Below are 20,601 nucleotides of genomic sequence, written 5' to 3'. Positions count from 1 at the left end.
CTGAAAAAAAAAAGGACCATCTCAAGATCAGATAACACCGTGTCCCCCAGAAGTCCGCAGTTGCAAACAAGTCATCATCAAGTGGATGTCCTACTGTCTATTGTTTATTTGAATGACCATGCAAGATTAGCGTACATTGTTTTGACCTCCATGTTGCACAGGCACACTGTAAAAATCAGATCGCGGTGACAGTCTGTCATACCGTCATAGAACATTCATTTGAAAAATATTAAAAGGAAAAATGGCTGCTCCAACTTAAAGATCGTCAGCAAATTTTTACAGCCTGCTTACTGCACAGACAGGGTTGTGCTTTAACAGGAGAAGAATCAGATTTCCATCTAGCCCTGGTTGGAAATCTTTTGGGAGGTCAGCGAGTGGCAAAAGGAATGGAGGATGCAGCGGGAAACCTCTATAAAATCCAGAGACTTTCATCTTCTTGGGTAACTATTGCCTTTTACTCATGAGCTTTGGGCTCGTGTACACTTTAAAGTGGATCCGAGATAAACTTTTACTCATTGCATAATTGTGTTCCTTTCATATAGTTTATAGAGCATTCCTCAAGCCCAATACTTTTTTTGTTTTGTTTTAATACTCTAATTCCCTATAAACTAAACAAGCCTCTCCCACAGCTTCTCCAGAGTGCCTTGGCATTCTCCGCCTTAGTAGCAAGGGCTTATGGGAGCTCAGTCTGGGCAGGAGGAGGCGGAGGTTACTAGCCAGAGATTTCAGAGGCAGAGGGGAGGAGGAGAGGGGAGTGAAGTTTGCACAGGCTTGAGGGTAGGAGATGCTATCAGCTTGCCTGTGTAATAATGACTAGCAGAATATTGCTATTCTCATTTTATCACAGGAATAAATTATCATAAACTGTTGAAGCTGTTTGCAGCTAGATTTGCTGTGTAAACTATCTAAACTTTAGATAAGACATATAGACAAGCTACTTGTTATAGTTGGCTTTTCATCTCGAATCTGCTTTAAGGAGGTGTGGCTACAGTATGTATTGCTGTCATCCATATCCCATGCAGAAATCGATCCAGGTAAGCACCCATGTGCACAACACTGAGGATCCAAAATCCGCAATGTGCTAAGACCCCCCAGTCCCGTGGTACATTCAGGTCTGTACAAGAGTCAAGCTCCATGCCGGGTCAGCACCATCGGGTTAATAAAAGCTCTATTATTCACAATACTAGCTTAAAGAGAATCTGTACTCTAAAATTCTTACAATAAAAAGCATACCATTCTATTCCTTATGTTCTCCTGGGCCCCTCTGTGCTGTTTCTGCCACTCCCTGCTGCAATCCTGGCTTATAATTGCCAGTTTTAGGCAGTGTTTACAAACAAAAAACATGGCTTCTAACCAGAGTGAGAACAGCTCACTGTGTGACTCAGGCAGAGCTTGGAGAGGGTGTGTATAGCGCCTGCCAATGACAAGCGGTGCTGCACATTACACACATTCCAGCCTGAGCCCGACAGACCTGACAGAGGAGAGAAGATCTGCACTTTGAGTCCGACAGGAGAAAAGCGCTATACAAATGTTCGGATTATTATTATTATTATAAGAAAAGATAGATTTATTACAGAGACAGTGCAACTAGAAAAGGCTGCAGTATGCCAGAGCACATTAGAACAGGTATAGGAACTTATAGGATAGAAGAAATAAGGCTCAACATTTTGTTAGTCTCTTTAAAGAATGGCTTATGCCTGAAACGGCAGGCTTCCGCTGTGACGATTGTCTTTGTGCTTTTAACCCCCCTGGCGGTATGAAAAATTCCGCCAGGGGGCAGCGCAGCAGTTTATTTATTTATTTTTTTAAAATCATGTAGCGAGCCCAGGGCTCGCTACATGATAGCCGCTGCTCAGCGGCATCCCCCCGCCCGCTTCGATCGCCTTCGGCGATCTCCAATCAGGAAATCCCGTTCAAAGAACGGGATTTCCTGGAGGGCTTCCCCGTCGCCATGGCGACGGGGCGGGATGACGTCACCGACATCGGGACATCATTGGGAGTCCCGATCCACCCCTCGGCGCTGCCTGGCACTGATTGGCCAGGCAGCGCACGGGGTCTGGGGGGGGGGGGCGCGCGCCACAACGAATAGCGGCGATCGGGAGCGGGCCGGCGCCGATCAGTGTGCTGACGCAGCTAGCAAAGTGCTAGCTGTGTGCAGCAGAAAAAAAATTATGTAAATCGGCCCAGCAGGGCCTGAGCGGCACCCTCCGGCGGCTTACCCCGTGTCACACACGGGGTTACCGCTAAGGAGGTTAATGACTCCTGTATAAAAGAGCTTTTATTAACTGGATGGTGCTAAGCATGGCTGGCATTAAACCTATCCCTGTGACATTGACGCCACTGCTGTAGGTACCACATGACTTGTGGGGGAGGAGTACAAGCAGGAATCCAGATACCAGGGGTGAGGAACTGGCTGTGGGACTCTGCAGGAGGTCCTGTTCACTTCTACACTGCAAAAACCAACGCATTTATTCCATAATAAAACAAGTCAGCCTTACAGAGGACCTGAACTCAGCACTTCGGACACCTTCTCACTTGTAATCGCAAAACGCTACCGATTAGCGCTGGGGATTTTACCGTGATTGTGTTAAAATCACTGTACACTCTTGCGATTTTTGAACTATTGCAATTATCGCTTTTTAGCTTTCTAATCACTCTGGAATCACGGACAAATGCTGCATGTGATTGCCGCGAATCGCCAGCAATCGCGGCAGTGACTTCACTGCCATATAGACGGAAATCACCCAAGGGAGAAAGGGAACTCCCTCTCTGCTCTAAAAGATATTCAACAGCATAATGACCTTTAAAAGAAATACATTACTTTTACAGCTGATATAAATCCTGCAATAAATTTGCAGTGTGTCTGCTGCCTGCTTTCATGAAAGCAAACCTATTGTTAACATCCTGTGCTTTCAAATTAGCACTCTGCCGTGGCAGTCAGCTGACACAGGTGAGGGATCAAATTACAACTTTTGATTAGACACAGATGAGGGGGACTTAGACAGGCTAAACTCTTTAAATACATACAGGGTGCATTTCTATATGTTTACCTCCTTTCCTGTGCAAGAGTTCAGGTCCAGGTTTAAAGAGGAACTGTGGTGAAAATAACATAATGAATAAAATAGCTTATTTTTTACAATATTAACCAGTTCACCCCCAAGGGTTTTTACCCTAACGGACCAGAGCAATTTTCACCTGTCAGCGCTCCTCCCTTTTATACCCTAATAACTTTATTACTACTTATCACAAGAAAATGATCTATACCTCGTTTTTTTCGCCACCAATTAGGCTTTCTGTGGGTAGTACATTTTGCTAAGAATTATTTTATTCTAAATGTGTTTTAATGGAAAAAATAAGAAAACAATGGAAACAAAAGCCTTATTTCTCAGTTTTCGGCCTCTATAGTTTTAAAATTAGCAATTCAAGGTCGGCTGGCACACCAGTTCAAAGTTCCAAGCAGTTTTATTGTATGCACAACATGACAATTGTTTCGGGGCCACGGAGGGTACCCTTCATCAGTTAAAGTGCAGACATATGTGTGCCAGCCGACCTTGAATTGCTTGTATTGCCGCTTCTGCATCAAGGCTGAGCACCCGACTACAGAAACACGGCAAGGTGGGCCTATCCAAAACCTGATATTGCTAGTTTTAAAATTAAACGTTCTCCTGTGGATAAAACGGACACATTTTATTTGCCCAGTTGTCACAATTTTAACTTTTGGATTGCCTGGTTAGCATCCTTATTGCTTGTTTACCAGATAAAAATAAAGAATTGATTTTTGATTTTATGCCCGACAGTTACAGTTTAAGTTACCGCCTTTGTAGTTATTTTCACACATTGTGGCTGGAGATGATGGCAGTGGAGGATCCCAGGGAGCACAGCAGGGGGACCAAGAGACATGCGGATAGGCAGCAGCTGAAGTAAGAAGGCCCAGTAGCTGGAACAGGAGAGTGCAGAGTGCAGTGGAATGTGGTAGAGAGGGACTGCACTCTGCACTGGAGGATGTGAGGGGGGGGAGAGTCAAATACTATGCTTGCCATTTGCAATTAGGCTCTGTTCACATGGAAAATCGAAATCGCAAGTGTTATGCGATTTCGTGCGCAATTTTATTTTAGCGCCTCCTGGCACTTGCCTGCGCGCTGCGTTTTTTTTTTTTTAAACCGCTTTTCTAAAGTGCTTTTGCAGCACGATTTTTTGTTTTTTGAGTTTTTTTTTTGTTTTGTTTTTTTTTTCTGCCCCCTCACGCAAGTCAAAAGTGAACTCTTTGACACAGAATATAATAAATACAATGTATTTATTCTTAAAATCGTGAACGCAATCGCTGCACAAAGCAATTTTGTGAGCGTTTAACGCTCTTCCTATACCTTCCATTCTAGCAAAGTTGCCCCAAAAATGGTCCAGGCAGCGCTTTGCGGAGCGCACAGCGGACGAAATGCACTGATATGAACCTTCTCATAGAGATTCATTGCACAAGCGTTTTGTTGGGCGATTTTAAACATTGCCTGGGCTTGAAAAAATGCCGAAAATGCCCTTAGAGTGAACACGCCCTTATAGAGGTCTCCACTAGCACAGGACAGGCTATAGGAGAGACAAAGTGCTGCAGTGACACAAATATAAACATCTGATAGACTTTGCCCAGGCCTGACCTACATGTTTCCTGTGAAGCGGTTTCCACTTATTCTCTTCTTGCTGTTCTAAATGAGTGTTTGGTGACTTGTCACCTGCTGTACCTCTTCCAGGCACTGCGGACTGTTCTACAGCGTGTTATCCAGACCAAGAACCTGAATCACTCAGTGGTGTCCGGATTCTCCATGTCATCCGTCAAGCAGAAAATGTACCAGACGTTTGAAGAAAGCATCAAAGAGGTTCCGTTCTTCCTGATGACTGTGAGTACATCTACTTTATGAATAGCGCTGTTATTGGGGCGGGAGGCCTAGCAGTGGATAGGGGTCATGTAATTAAAGAGAACCCGAGCCGGCATTATAATCCTAATAGGACCCACAGGCATGTCGTGTGCACAACATGCCTCTGGGTCACTGTACCACCGCTGCCAGTCCCCCTCCCCCCGCCGTGCTCTCCAGTCTAGTGACACTCTTCTTGTCGCTAGCTGACTTTATTTATGTGAGGCTGTCAGTCAGCCTCGTAGCATCTCCGCCTTGATTCCAGGCTCTTCCCGCCTCTTTTAGTTTCCACCAATAGGAAGCCAAGCCGCGACCCAGGTACTTCCTTATAGACGGCAGAGCAAGAGAATTGCGGTGTGGAAAGAGCAGCGAGATTGGTGTAGCGGCGGGCATGTGGAATACTGAAGCTGTAGAATCTGTACTGCTTCAGTCCAAAATCTGTTAAAAAAAAATTTTTCTTTATATTTTTTTTAATCAATTTTCTCAAAAACGTCTTTTTGAAAACTTTCGGATGTTAATAAGTTAGGGACTACCTGTATTTGAATGCTGATTATAACCCTGCTCTATGTAATTTCTGTATATTTCTTGTATATAACTACCAGAATATATTTTCTATAAAGGGATTCTGTTCTAGGACTCTAGTTATTTCATTGGGCAATATCTGTGAAACCACTCATATAGCATATATATTGCTGGTAGGACAGACACAGAACCTTTATATTGTGCTTTTTTTTTTATCCTGGCGAACTCAAAGCGCCAGAGCTGCAGCCACTAGGGCACGCACTATAGGCAGTCGCAGTGTTAGGGATTCTTGCCCAAGGTCTCCTGCTGAATAGATGCTGGCTTACTGAACAGGAAGGGCCGAGTTTTGAAGCCTGGTCTCCTGTGTCAGAGGCAGAGCCCTTACAGTGGCTGAGAGCCCATCTGCCCGACACTCGGAGAACTGGAGCTTAAAGCGGATCTGAGATGAAAAACGAACTATAACAAGTAACTTGTATATATATCTTATCTAAAGTTTAGATAGTTTACACAGCAAATCTAGCTACATTCAGCTTTAATAGAATATTATTATTTCTTCCTGTGATACGACAGCAGCCATGTTGTTTGTAAACATTACACAGAGGCAGGCTTATCTGCATCTTGAGCAAAAAAACCTAATCCTCCCTCCTCCCCTCTGCCTCTGAAATCTCTGGCTAGTAATACCTCCCCCTCCTCCTGCCCAGACTGAGCTCCCATGAGCCCTTGCTACTGTCTGAAAGTGCCATGGCTCTCTGAAAACCTGTGGGCGTGGCTTGTTTAGTTTATAGGGAATTAGAGTATTAGAACAAAAACAAAGAAGTATTTGGCTTGAGGAATGCCGTATAAACAATAGGAAAGGAACACAATTATGCAATAAGTAAAAGTTCATCTCGGATCCACTTTGAGATTAGTAATCTTCACAGTTGGTTCACCTATATTTTAATGGCACTAACAGGTGGTCCTTGGATATGGGCCATCTGCTCTGTTGCTTCCCCAATTTTGCTCCAGTTTTTCTTGACACTGGGTATGATAAATATGGGCCAGTGACCACAGTCACGGGGCTGTTAAAGAGACTCTGAAGCCTTGCAAAAAACATGTTTTTCCTTTAAAAACCTCTTCAACATTAATGGCCTAACTGAAACGCTGCATCCCTGCGGCTGAACACTCAATAAATCACCCCAAACTCCCCGGGGCAAAAATGTTGCTGCCCGGGGGAGGCAGAGCTATGCTCACCGCCTCTCCCCGCCCCTTTCAGTGAACGAAGACTCAGAGGGGCAGGAGGAGGCGGAGTTCAGCACAGATTGACTGAAGCAGAGGCAGAGCTACTGCACAAAGCTCTGCCTCCGCATGGAAGGAGCCCCGCAATTAGCCCTGGGAGTTTGGGGTGATTTATTGAGTGTTCAGCCGCAGGGAGGCGGCGTTTCAGTTAGGGCATTAATGTTAGAGGTTTTTAAAGGAAAAACATGTTTTTTGCGAGGCTTCAGAGTCTCTTCAAAGGGAACCTAACGTGTAGTAAAAAAGGCAGTTTTACTTGGGGCTTCTACCGGCCCCCTGCAGTCCCCCTGTGCCCACGCTGGTAGTCAGGTTCCTCCGGTGTCCCGCCGTGGCTAAGTTTTGATTTCCCCCAACAGGCCACTGCGCCTGTGAGGCCACGTGCGTCCTCGGTTGTGCTCCCATCACCAGGAGCATCCTGCACAGGTGCAGTAGAGATTTTTTAATACTGCGCCTTCGCAGGATGCTTCCAGAGACGGGAACGAGGACGCACATGGCCACGGCTACGCAGGCGCCATGGCTATCGACTGGCCAGTCAGGGCAAATTGAAACTTGACCACGGCGGGACACCGTAGGATCGTGAGTCCCAGCGCGGGCACAGGGGGACTGCAGGGGGGCCGGTAGAAGCCCCAGGTAAGTAAAACTGCCTTTTTTTTCTGCTGCTGCTGCTCCTCCTCCTCCCTCCTCCTCCTCCTCCTTCCTTCCTCCTTAATTACAAGTCTTATGGCATCAGGTACTTTCCTGTACATCACATCATATTCCTTCTGTCTGCAGACTGTGGCTTTTTACAAGTCCTGATAACTTTCATGTTTGTGTTCAGGTCGCACTGAAGAAGCAGCAAAAATCAGAGGAAAAAGGCGAGAAGGGGCGCATTCCTCATACGGAAGAGACGGACTCTGCACCGCCGGTGAATATGGAAACGAGTGACGCTTCAAAAACCCCAGATCTGGATGCCAATGCTAGAGACGAAGTGGCAGCCCCCGAAACAAGGTGGGTGTAGGAGGCAGCCTTATTTATTTCTGCCAGTTTTCCCAGCCTACCCCCAGGGGCCCCGAAATGCCCCCTCCCCCAGGTCTCCCATCAACTTTAGGGCTCAAACCCACTAGAGTGATTTTCTGAGCTCTTAGGGAGCGATTCAAACCGCTAGCGATTTCCCTAAACGCTCAGCTAATGTTAATGGATGGGACAAATTCCACTGGAGCGATTGCGATTACCAAAAACGCAGGACATGCAGCATTTTTCGCGTTTAGCGTTAGCGGTTAGCTTTAGCGTTTCTGCAATGTAAAGTATATAAACGCTGGCATAATCGCTTATGAAAACCTGCACAGAGATTTTGCAAGCGTTTTGAAGTTACTGCGCACTGTAACAACATTAAAAATAATTGAAAGGACCAATCAGAATTAAAAACGACAATCGCTACACAACCTCTGGCAAATTGATTACACTTTTTAAAATCGCTACTGAAAACGTTTATGAAATCGCTTGCAAACCGCTCATACAAAACGCTAGCGATTAGCGATAGCGTTTTGTAGTGGGTTTCAGGCCTTATTGTGGTCCCGTGGACTGCAATTTCCAGCAGTGTAGCAGGTCACCTGTCTTGGCTAGTGCCCTCCTCCATTAGCCCCTGACTCAGTGTTCACATCTTTATCATCTCGGGGGCGCCTCTCCTCCATGACCCGGCCCATGTTATTCCATAATAACCTGCTGCCAGCTCACTGAGAAGATGCAGCCGGCAGAGATGAAGACGGAACTGCACGGAGCCACGGGGAGTACTACAGGCTGCCAATATGGTAGCATCGGTCCTTGGGGGGAGATTGCATAAAGCTATATATACATCATGCCAGATACGTGGGAGAGTCTACTCAGGCAAGGTGGGGGTCACACACTAATTGTTTCCAAATTCAGAACGCAAATACTGACTGTTACTGGGAAAGCCTTGTACACACGCTGGATGAAACGCGTCAGAGGTGGCTGATTACAACCACGAAAGCACGTAGGTACAGCAGCCACCTGATGCCACCTGATTCCTTGGCCAGCGATAAGACCAGTGGATCCACGCTCCTCATGCACCGCTCCTTCGGCCCTCGTGTATAAACAGAACGCGGAGTCGGAGCAGTTTGGGTACCCGGAGTCAGTGGTATTATAAATTGAGGTGCCTGAGTCGGGTGATTTTTGCAGGGCTGTGGAGTCGGTACAGAAATCATCAGACTTCAGTTTACGAAACCTCCGACTCAGGTACCCAAAATTGCTCTGACTCCTCGACTCCGACTCCTTAGTCTAATAATTACCAGGGCTGTGAATTTGGTACAAAAATCATCCGACTCCGACTCCTCAGTTTATGAAACCTCCGAATCCCGGCACCCAAAATTGCTCCAACACTCCTCGAATCCACAGCCCTGGATTTTTTTTTTACCATCTCCACAGCCCTGGTAAGTATTAGAATGAAGGAGTCGAGGAGCCAGAGTTGGAGCATTTTTCAGTACCTGGAGTCGAAGGTTTCATAAACTGAAGAGTCGGATGATTTTTGTACCGACTCCACAGCCTTGGTTGCTAGCCTGGAGGCCAGTGACATTGCTGTACAGCCTCTGCCCTCCCACTCTCATCTGAGAGATCGAGTCCTGATCCCTGTCAAGTGACAGTCTTTGTATGAGGCTTAAGTCTAGACTAAAAGACAACATGTGCTACAATGCGGAGTCTCAGACATCTAACGGTTTACAGACACAGTGCAAGTTAACGCTGCTGACACCAGACGATTCTTGAAGCCTCCTTATTGTAAAGCTCACTCTCCTCCAGATTTGGCTTTACTTTAAAAGTTTTTTAAATGATACTCCTCAAATTTTCCAGTTTAGTTTCATATCCTTTTTTTGTACATTGTTCACGGCTGTCCATTTTCTATCCTATTAGGGCAGAAGACGACTGTAATCCCGTTTACAGTCTTCCTGAATTGAGATGTGCCTTCAAATCTCTGAGCAACGATGAGAACGTAGAAAATACATTTTCGGAACTTTCCCGGAAGGTTTTCAGAAAAGACTCTTCTACAAACGCAGACAGGAAGAGGCTTTGCACGGGCTCCGATAATCAAGCTCCGTTACGCTTACCGGTGCTGCAGTTCCCCAACCCTTCAGTATCTCTTAGCCGGCTCATCATGGAGTGGGACAGTCAGCATGATAGCATCTGCGAAGAGGAGAACGTGTGCCAAGATCCATCTACCCCACCGGCCAAGACCACCAGGTCTACAGAGCACCGAGATCCATCTCCTTCACCGACCAAGACCACCAGGTCTACCGTGCACCAAGACCCATCTCCTTCACCGACCAAGACCACCAGGTCTACAGTGCACCAAGATCAAACTTCTTTACCGGCCAAAACCACCAGGTCTACCGTGCACCAAGATCAATCTCCTTCACCGACCAAGACAACTGGGTCTACCGTACACCAAGATCCATCTCCTTCACCGGAAAAGACCACCCGGTCTGCCGTGCACGAAGATCCATCTCCTTCGCCGGAAAAGACCACCCGGTCTGCCGTGCACCAAGATCCATCTCCTTCACCGGAAAAGACCACCCGGTCTGCCGTGCACCAAGATCCATCTTCCCCACAGGCCAAGGCCACTAGGTCTACCGTGCACCAAGATCCATCTTCCCCACCGGCCAAGACCACCAGGTCTACCAGGTCGAACTTGCACCAAGATTCATTGTTCAGCTCTTCACCCGCAAAAAAGCGTAACAAAATGTACGTATTCACTGTGGAATTATGGTTCTCTTAACCAATTTGTTTCCCCTGACCTAAATGTTACTAACAGAATAGGGCTGGTTTTTAATACAGGTCACTGCATATCTAAAGGAACAGAAAATACTACTTCTGCTTAATTTGCATTAAACAATATCCAAGCTGGGGAAGATTAGATTTAATTCTCCAATGATTCTTCCAGCCCCTAGCAGTCTTATCAGGTCCCTCGGTGTAATTCCGCTGCTCTCCAGGATGCCGCTGTCCCCTTTGAAAGATCTATGACCACAGCTGTGGTCGCAATCTACTGCACATGCGCCTCTCTTGATCAAACGACAGCAGCTGGGAGCATTTTGCACTTGCACAGTTCTGACTTAAAGTGAACCAGAGAGGAAGCACCCTCATGTATTTTACCATATATATCTGTGGGAACATTAGAGAAAACACCTACCCTGCTCTCTGTTTCATCCTTCACTGCTCGGCCTGCCTGTTATCAGCCCTGATAAAATCCCCGACTGAGCATTCAGTCTGGCTTTGCTCAGGAATTTTTATAGCTGAGTCTGTCTTCTGTGATGTCTTTTCAAGCCCAAGCCTGCCCCCTTGTGGCTCTGCTATAATGACTCAGCTATAAAGATTCCTGAGCAAAGCCAGACTGAATGCTCAGTCAGGGATTTTATCAGGGCTGATAAGAAGCAAGCTGAACAGTGAAGAATAAAACAGAGAGCAGGGTAGGTGTTTTCTGTAATGTTCCCACTGATATATATGGTAAAATACACGAAGGTGCTGCGTCTCTGGTTCACTTTAAAGAGACTCTGTAGTTAAAAACAAAAAACCCTCCGGGGGATACTTACCTCAGGAGGGGGGGGGGGGGCCTCAGGGTCCCAATGAGGCTTCCCCGACCTCTGAAGCTTGGAGAAATCCAGCTCTGGCTCCCCCGACAAGCTTGACAAGGCTTGATATATTTACCTTTCAGGGAACCAGCGCTCTAGCGGCGCTTCATTTCGTATACCTCCACTACTGAGTAAAAGAATTGCGCCTGCGCAGTAGAGCAGATCGATCTGGTTCGGCTATTTCTGCATTAACCCAAAGAAAGAGCAGCTAGTGCGCCTGCGCAGGATCGCGGTGAGTAAATACTTACCTCACCGTGATTCAGTGGTTCCCGGCAGGGCAACGGTGGGACGGAGGACGACGGAGGAAAGCTCGGTAGGATCCAGAGGATTCCCCCTCTCGAGGTAAGTACCCCCCAGGGGACTTTTTTAAAATACAGATCTTCTTTAAGGACCCCGCTATTTTTGGCTGATCTGTGCTGCGTGGGCTCTCCAGCCCGCAGCACAGATCATGATTGTGGCAGGGCGATGACACCCCCCCCCCCCCCCCCCCTTTGGCCTGCGGGGGGGTCTGATCGCCGCCGCTATGTGTGGCCGAGCGGGGGGGTGACGACGACTCCTCAAAGCCCCCCTCCGCAGCGATATTCCTCCCTCTCCCTCTGGCTATGGGCGGCACAGGACGGCGATCCGTCCTGTACCGCCTCTAATAGGCTTTAGCCTATCAGGCGGCGGCGATACCCGGCCAATCAGAGGCTGGGGATCGCCAATCTCCTTTACGGCGCTGCTGTGACAGCAGCGCCGTATGATGTAAACACTTTCTTCCTAAAACTAAAATTTCTTCCCCGTGTGTTTACAATTAGCCTGCGAGCCGCGATCGGAGGCTTGCAGGCTGTTCACGGAGACACCCTCTGTGAACTGACATCTATGGAAACACCACTTCGACCTGCCGACGCCTATCGGCGTTAGGCGGTCGTTAAGTGGTTAAGCTGTGCAAGTGCAGAACCTTTCTGGCCAAGGAAGCGTGATTGAGAGAGGCCCGTGCATGCGGAGTTTCTTGCTGTGTTCCGGGTTCTTTCGGAGAGGACCTCGGAACTACAGCAAGGAACCTCATAGTCTGCTAAAGGCTGAAAGAAGCCCCGGGCTTGGCTATCCTGTAAATCTGCATACAAGCTTATATTATTATCATCTAACTGGAGGGTGCCGGGCAACATATGAGGAGACAATATGGGTAAAAGGGGCCGAGGGAACCACCACCTCTAGGTCCACCTCTGTGTGACCAGGCTGCTGGTTGGACTCTCAAAAGCTTACTTTGGGAAATACTGAACTATATTATTGCCTGGAACCCATTACAAAGCGTAAAACGCTATCGCTAACGTTTTGTGATAGCGTTTTGGGAGCGGTTTCCCTGCTCCTATACAATTCATTAGAATGGAAACGCTCCCAAAATGCTGCACGTCCTGCAAATACGATTTCCTTACAGGACTTCCAAGGCCAAATTTAGGGAAAAAAATGAAAAAAGTTAGATACCTGCATCAGTTTGGAAGGCACGGAGGATGCCGTCCGTGCCGTTGCGCCGGGTCCCTGCCACTCAATAGCCCCCCGAACGGCTCCCGACCGCACGGGCCAGGTCGGGCTCTCCTGCCTGCATAAAGATGGCTGCCGGAGCTGCGGCTGCGCAGTCCGCATAGCCGCGAGTGCTGATGCGCAGCTCTAAGGCCAACCCCCCCAATCCACGCTACAGGAAACAGCCTGTTACGTGGATTGGGGGGTTGGCCCTAGAGCTGCGAAGCCGCACTCGCGGCTATGCGGACTGCGCAGCCGCGGCCAGTTCCGGCGGGCCAGCTTTGTACAGGCAGGAGAGCCCGACCTGGCCCGTGCGGTCGGGAGCCGTTCAGGGGGCTATTGATCGGCGCGGACGGCGTCCTCTGTGCCTTCCAAACTGATGCAGGTATCTAACTTTTTTTTTTTTCTAAATTTGGCCTCGGAAGTCCTTTAACCACCTGAGCGGTCTGGACGAGCTCAGCTCGTCCAACACCGCCGGAGGCTGCCGCTCAGGCCCTGCTGGGCCGATTTTCATCAAATAAAAAGCAGCACATGCAGCCGGCACTTTGCCAGCCGCGTGTGCTGCCTGATCGCCGCCGCTCTGCGGCGATCCGCCGCGAGCAGGGGCGAAAGAGGGTCCCCCCAGCCGCCTGAGCCCAGCGTAGCCGGAACAAAAAGTTCCGGCCAGCGCTAAGGGCTGGATCGGAGGCGGCTGACGTCAGGACGTCGGCTGACGTCGATGACGTCACTCCGCTCGTCGCTATGGCGACGATGTAAGCAAAACAAGGAAGGCCGCTCATTGCGGCCTTCCTTGTTTATTCTGGGCGCCGGAGGCGATCGGAAGAACGCCTCCGGAGCGCCCTCTAGTGGGCTTTCATGCAGCCAACTTTCAGTTGGCTGCATGAAATAGTTTTTTTTTTTAATTTAAAAAAAACCCTCCCGCAGCCACCCTGGCGATTTAATCAGAACGCCAGGGTGGTTAATCACAATCGCTCTAGTGAAATCTGTCCCATCCATTTACATTGGCAGAGCGTTTAGAAAAATAACTAGGGATTGAAAGCACTCCCTAAATGCTCAAAAAAAAACCAAACTCTAGTGGGTTCTAGGCCTAACTCTGATCCGGTAAATGATAGCATTGACTGCCAGCACAGTTAAAGGGATACTTAAGTCAAAAATAAAAAATGATTTTTACTCACCTAGGGCATCCCTCAGCCCCCTGAAGCTGTATGGTGCCCTCGCAACTTCGCTCTGATCCACCTGTCCCCGCCGGCGGCTACTTCCGGGTTCGGCGAGAGCCGCTGACAGGCCGGGAACGCAAGTGATTCTCCGCGTTCCCAGCCGCTATATCACCCTCTATGCAGCAAAAGTGTATATGTTATATGCTATAGCAGCATAGAGGGTGATATAGCGGCTGGGAACGCGGAGAATGACTCGCGTTCCCAGCCTGTCAGCGGCTGTCGCCGAACCCGGAAGTAGCCGCCGGCGGGGACAGGTGGATCGGAGCCAGGCTGCGAGGGCACCATACAGTTTCAGGGGGCTGAGGGATGCCCCAGGTGAGTAAAAATCATGTTTTATTTTTGACTTAAGTATCCCTTTAATACCAGATGTGGTGGTTTATTTATTCCTCACTATAGGATCCCTTTAACTACTTCTCGCAAAGTTGAAACATTTAAACGCTCTGTAAATCAAAGTGCCTGTGAATGAATGATCATGGGTTTGCTAGAAGCCATGTTCATTCGTTAAAAAAAAAAAAAAAAAACAGAACATAAACACAGGATAGTGTGAAGCGCCACCTAGTGGACAAGAAGTTAAACAAAAAATGCATTACAAAATACATCCTCTATAGTTATTAACCCCTTATTCCCCCTCCCCATAATTACCAGTTTATACTTGAGTAAAAAAAAAAGTGACAGGATTTAAAGAGAATCTGTACTCTAAAATTCTTACAATAAATAGCATTCCATTCTATTCATTATGTTCTCCTGGGCCCCTCTGTTCTGTTTCTGCCTCTCCCTGCTGCAATCCTAGCTTGTAATTGCCAGTTTTATGCAGTGTTTACAAACAAAAGACATAGCAAGTGATAGGCGGAGAGTAGCTCAGTGTGTGAGTCATACAGAGTGTGCAGGGGGCCTGGAGAGGGTGTGTATAGCTTCTATCCAATCACAAGCAGCACAGCACATTCCAGCCTGACTGCCTCAGCCCGACAGAGGAGAGAAGATTAGATCATATAACAGATAATACAGCCACTGTGCAATTAGAAAAGGCTGCAGTTAGACAGAGCACATTAGAACAGGTATAGGAACTTATAGGATAGAAGAAATAAGGATGAAAATTTAATTTATTGAAGGGGTAAAGGGGGGAAACAGAAAAAATATACCCTTATTTCCAAATAATATATTGTCGCCATAGATTGTACTATGGACATAATTTAAATGTTGTGATAGCTGGGACAAATGGGCAAATTGTGTGGGTTTTATCTACAGTAGCATTTTTATTTTAAACATATAGGGGATGACATTGGAGAAATAGTATGTTTTTTTTTTTTTTGTTTTTTTTTTCGTTTTTTTTTTTTTTGACTGAAAAAAAGACTAAGTAATAACTGAAAACAAATTGCACCCCAAAAGACCTAATTTGTGACAAAAACATCTAGATCATTTAGGTGTGAAAAGTAGTGATAATGTTGTTGGCAAATGAATGAGAGGAGCGCTGAAATGTGAAAAAGGCTCCTGGTGGGGAGGGTAAAATAGCCTGTGGGATGAAGTGGCTGAAGGATCATAAATCTTAAATCCTGAATTGAATGACTTTTTAAAAATCCTAATCAAAATCGGCAGCATTTCAGGGTATTTTTTTCCCCATAAGGAACACTAATTTATTTAAAATTTCACAGTTCCTGGTGTGCACACATCACTGTTGTAAGTATGTATCGCAGGCATTCAGGAACAGTCCATAAGAAGAAATGGGGGTGAAAAGCAGCTGCAAGAGGAATAGACTTTTTGGATTCTATAAGATATTTCAGTGCTGGTGTAAGTGACTTGTGTCTCTGTGTCTCTGCTGACAAATGGCCTTATGATGTGTCTGAGCAGTGAATCCCTCAGCTGTCAGGCTCGGTTTTTGCCGGACCAGCGGGAGCGGACAGTGTAATTTCCGCTCCGATGGTCTGGCTGCAGCTCAGGGCAGATGCGTTAGGACCCGTTTCCACTAGGAGCGGTGTGATGCGGCTGCATGACCGCATCGCACCTCGGGTTTCCTGAAACACATGCACGCCAGTGGAAGAGTTTCCACTGCGTACATGTTGTGCGGAGCAATCTGAGAATCTGCAGAATGTTACAGATTCTCGCATGGCCGCATCCGCCCGCAGCCGCGTCCCATCTTCTCAATACGATGAGGCTAGGTAGCCGCACTCGCATCACTTTGTAGTGGAAACAGACCCCAATAGGCTATATGGGGGAATACATCCGTCTGCCCAGGGTTATCGCGGACTGCACTGAAGTGTGGCCTGCTTACTGCAACAGATCCCTCAGAAGACGGATGGGGACCGCGCAGTGGTTGACACAGGACAGGTAATGTATAAATGCTCACAGCCAGGCCGGCTCAACATCTTGCAGCATGTCCGATCAATGCATGTGACCAATTTCGGCCAAAAATTGGTCCGATCGTCAATCGGGCATGCTCTTGGTAGCACCAATTTTCATCTGATTGGATAATTATCAAATCGGATTCTCGATCGGCCGCAAGGCGAGAGATGTATGGCCACCTTAAAGTACCCCTGACCTCCTTGTATCATATACTATGTTTAATGCTTAATTTATTAGCTGTGCTGTGACGCTGTGACTTAAGAGTCACCGCACTATTCTCCCCCTCCAGCGCTCCCCCCGTCCCCTGCTCTGTTCGTCTGTAAATGCAGAGCTCGAGGATGGGCTGGGAGGAAGTGTGAGTACTTCCTCCTCTCTGCCCGTCATCTGTAACGTCCCCCGCACTCGCCTGCTATTAGTTCCTATTAGCACAGTGCACTGCGGAGCTGCGCTGTGTGCGGTCTTGCGGTAATTTAGCTCAGAACAACAGGGTACTAATAGCTGTATTAGGACACTATCGTTCAGAGCTAAATTACCACACACAGCGCAGCTCCGCAGCACGCTGTGCAAATAGCAACTAATAGCGGGCGAGTGCGGGGGACGTTACAGATGACGGGCAGAGAGGAGGAAGTACTCACACTTCCTCCCAGCCCATCCTCAACATTCTGCTCCATCAAAGATTCCGGCCGAGCAGATCGGGGGGGGGGGGGGGAGGGGGGGCGGGAGGGTGCTAAAGTGGGAGACAGGCACTGTGATTTATATCACAGTGAAGAAAATAGATAAAGCATTAAACACATTATATTATACAACGAGGTTAGGGGTACTTTAAGTCTAAATGAAAAATGGTGCAATAGCTTATTTCCTGTTCTGTACTTAAAAAGCGGACCTAAACTCAGAACTCCTCTCTGCTCTAAAAGATACACAACAGCCTAAAAACCTTAAAACTTAAAAAATTTCTATGTTACAGCCGATACAAATCCTAAAATAAATATGCACAGGTTCTACGTCCTGATTCATGGAAGCAGACATATTGTTAACATCCTGTGCTTTTAAATGGGCTTATCTGCCATCTCTGCCATAGGCAGTCATGTGACACAGGGGAGGATCAAATTACAACTTTTGATTAGACACTAATGAGGGGTAATTAGACAGGCAAAACCCTCTAAATACATACAGGGTGCAGTTCTCTCTGTTTTCCTTCTGTCCTGTGCAAGAGTTCAGGTCCACTTTTATCTGTCTTCTGTTTACGTATGGTAAACATGGACTGCACAATGTACGGTGACAATATTTTATTTGGGAAAAAAAGGTGCATTTTTTCAGTTTTGCGTCCATCACTAATTAAAAGCCCATATTTTCAAAATGAACAGTAATATACCCTCTTGACATACATATTAAAGTTCAGTCCCTAAGGTAACTATGTATTTTTTTTAATTGTCTGTTTTTGTTTTTTATGCTAAAGTTTTATTTGGGTAATTATGAGAGAGTGTTGGAGGTAAGGGGTTAATTTTATATGTAATATATGGATTTTTATGAAAATTGTATGTAGGTGTAATTTTACTATTTGGCGGCAAGATGACCTTGCACATTATTTCCTGTTAGCGTACTATTAGTACGCAAACAGGACGTAATGCGTGGATCTGTTACTACCTTCATTGATGCCGGTGATATTGACACACAGTTCCCATTCATTTATCTCCCATCTAACGGGTAGTGACGAGTACCCGCACGGCAGCGAGCGGCAGACACCCGCCGCAGTAGACGATTATCTACGTCCCAAACACTGCAAAGATAGATGCTAGGGAACCGAATGCTTTATGCTCTTGCCCTGCTAAGAAATAAGACTTCTAGATATTGGTATGTATTATTTTTGATGGTCATCATAAGAAAATATTAGCAGATATTTTAGGAATTGGCATCCTGATCATATCCTTCTTATATGTAATTTTTGTATATATATTTTCACAAGAATCTCTATATATACGGTAAGTGTCCCTGTCAGTAAGTCCGTCCCTGTCAGTGCTTTTTTGCACTGCGCATGTGTAGAGACACTGCCGAGAGCCGGAGGAGGACGAGGCCAGAAGGGGGTGGCGTGCGCATGGCGGATTTGTGACAGACCTATACCGTGGCGAGAACAGAGGCGCCAAAAGAGTAAAAACAGTAGTTAAAATTTTTTTAAATTGCTTAGGAGGCAGTGGTGGACAGTGGTTGACCTACCTCCTACATGCAGACACAACAAGCGGTGTATTTTTTGAACAACATAAATTTATTGGTACACTCCGAGGGGTAGTCGCAACGCGTTTCGCGGGCAAAACCCGCTTCCTCAGGCAATGACAAATGGAGTACACAACTAGGGACAAGAGGCACAATTGGTATATAGTCTCAGGCAAGTGCAAAGGCAAGTATAACAGTGTAGCAGAAATATGGTGATAAAAGACACATATGTATATATAAGCATAATGGGTTAATGGACGGAGGAGTCCTTTTTTGTGAAAGGGAATATATAATTGGGGGAGGGGGGTGGTATAAAACAGTACGGACAGAGGTACCCCCCCTCCCTTCCTCTTCCTCGCACTCCTAAGCTAGCTTTACAGTGTTAACTCCCTCATACATCTCATACCTCTGTCCGTACTGTTTTATACCGCCCCCCCCCCCTCCCCCAATTATATATTCCCTTTCACAAAAAAGGAACTCCCCCGTCCATTAACCCGTTATGCTTATATATACATATATGTATATAGACTGTTTTAAACATCCTTACCCTCTCCCAGGATGACGTCATCGGGAATCCCGGGCCACCCCTCAGCGCTGCCTGGCCCTGATTGGCCAGGCTGCGCAAGGGGTCTGGAAGGGGGGGGGGGGCGTGAAGTTGCGGATAGCGGCGGCGAGCGGATGTTAAAAACAGCTAGCAAAGTGCTAGCTGCTTGTAACAAAAAAAAATTATGCAAATCGGCCCAGCTGGGCCTGAGAAATCCTCCTGCGCAGGTTAAACCGGCAAGGAGGTTAAAGAAATTCTGTAATTAAAAAAAAAAAGTCCCCTGGGGGGTACTTGCCTCAGGAGGGGGAATCCTCAGGGTCCTAACGAGGCTTTCCCCATTCTTCTCTGTCCCTCCGTTGTCCAGCTGCAGCCCCCCGAGGTACGGCGATGTAAGTATTTACCTTCCGGGATCCTGCTCAGACGCAGTAGCGGATCTCCTTTCGGGTTAAGGTGGAGATAGCCGAACCCAATAGGTCTGCTCTACTGCGCAGGCGCGAGTCCTTTTGTGCCTGCACAGTAGAGCGGATATGATTGGGCTCGGCTAATTCCGCGTAGCCCGAACGGAGATCCGCTACTGCGCATGCGCTGGATCCCAGAGAGGTAAATATATCCCAACTAGTCAGGCTTGTCGGGGGAGGATTGCGGGACACTTCGGGGGAGCCAGCGCTGGATTGCCTGCAGCTACAGGGGAGGGGGAATCCTCATTGGGACCCTGAGGCTTCCCCCTACCGAGCTAAGTACCCCCCAGGGGAGTTTTTTTTTCTTAATACAGTCTCTTTAACTTTGGAAGTAGTAACGCTAAATTATGAGTTGCACTTCCTACATGTTAGTAATCCTATATATGTGTAGGAGCTGGCAGGCTGACCCAGCAAGCTGTGACCATCGTGCTCCGCTAAAGATCTGAACAGAAAACCTTCCCAAGCAAATGTGTAGCTTCCCTTTTAAATCTGGCTTTATTCTTGATGAGCGCCGTCCATTCTAATCTCTGAACTCTTCATTCCTCTGCAGAAGATCTGAATCGGAGGAGCAGACCACAGAGATTTCCAGTGAGGACGAGGTGCAGGAAAGGTGGAGCGATGAGGACAAGCTTTTTGGAGAGGACAGTAAGTTCATTACAGCTTTTCAGTGATGCCTCCAGGACCTCCCCACAGCCGGGCATCCTGATCCCGGGGTCTCCATACACCTCCAGGCCCCCCACAGCCTGGCATCCTGATGCTGGGGGTCTCTATATACCTTCTCCAGGACCTCCCCACAGCCGGGCATCCTGATCCCGGGGTCTCCATATACCTCCCCCCCACAGCCGGGCAACCTGATGCTGGGGGTCTCCATACACCTCCTCCCCCTCCCCCCCACAGCCGGGCATCCTGATCCCGGGGTCTCCATATACCTCCCCCCCCCCCCCCCCCCCACAGCCGGGCAACCTGATGCTGGGGGTCTCCATACACCTCCTCCCCCCCACAGCCGGGCATCCTGATGCTGGGGGTCTC

The 20,601-nt window shown here is 47.6% G+C and overlaps 1 protein-coding gene across 1 annotated transcript in view; it reads left to right on the top strand.

The window, feature by feature from the left end:
• TERF2 (telomeric repeat binding factor 2) overlaps positions 1-20,601 on the top strand; it is a 34,170-nt gene that overhangs the window by 10,747 nt on the left and 2,822 nt on the right. The window contains exons 5-8 of the mRNA XM_068261248.1: positions 4,740-4,886; positions 7,513-7,682; positions 9,597-10,424; positions 20,123-20,217. Coding sequence (XP_068117349.1) covers positions 4,740-4,886; positions 7,513-7,682; positions 9,597-10,424; positions 20,123-20,217 — 1,240 coding nt within the window. The remainder of the gene's footprint in view (positions 1-4,739; positions 4,887-7,512; positions 7,683-9,596; positions 10,425-20,122; positions 20,218-20,601) is intronic.

The sequence above is a fragment of the Hyperolius riggenbachi genome, chromosome 11 (assembly GCF_040937935.1).
Source record: "Hyperolius riggenbachi isolate aHypRig1 chromosome 11, aHypRig1.pri, whole genome shotgun sequence".
NCBI classification, from domain to species: domain Eukaryota; kingdom Metazoa; phylum Chordata; class Amphibia; order Anura; family Hyperoliidae; genus Hyperolius; species Hyperolius riggenbachi.
The sequence above is the reverse complement of the archived record's forward strand: the minus strand, read 5'-3'. Positions and strand labels throughout refer to the sequence as shown.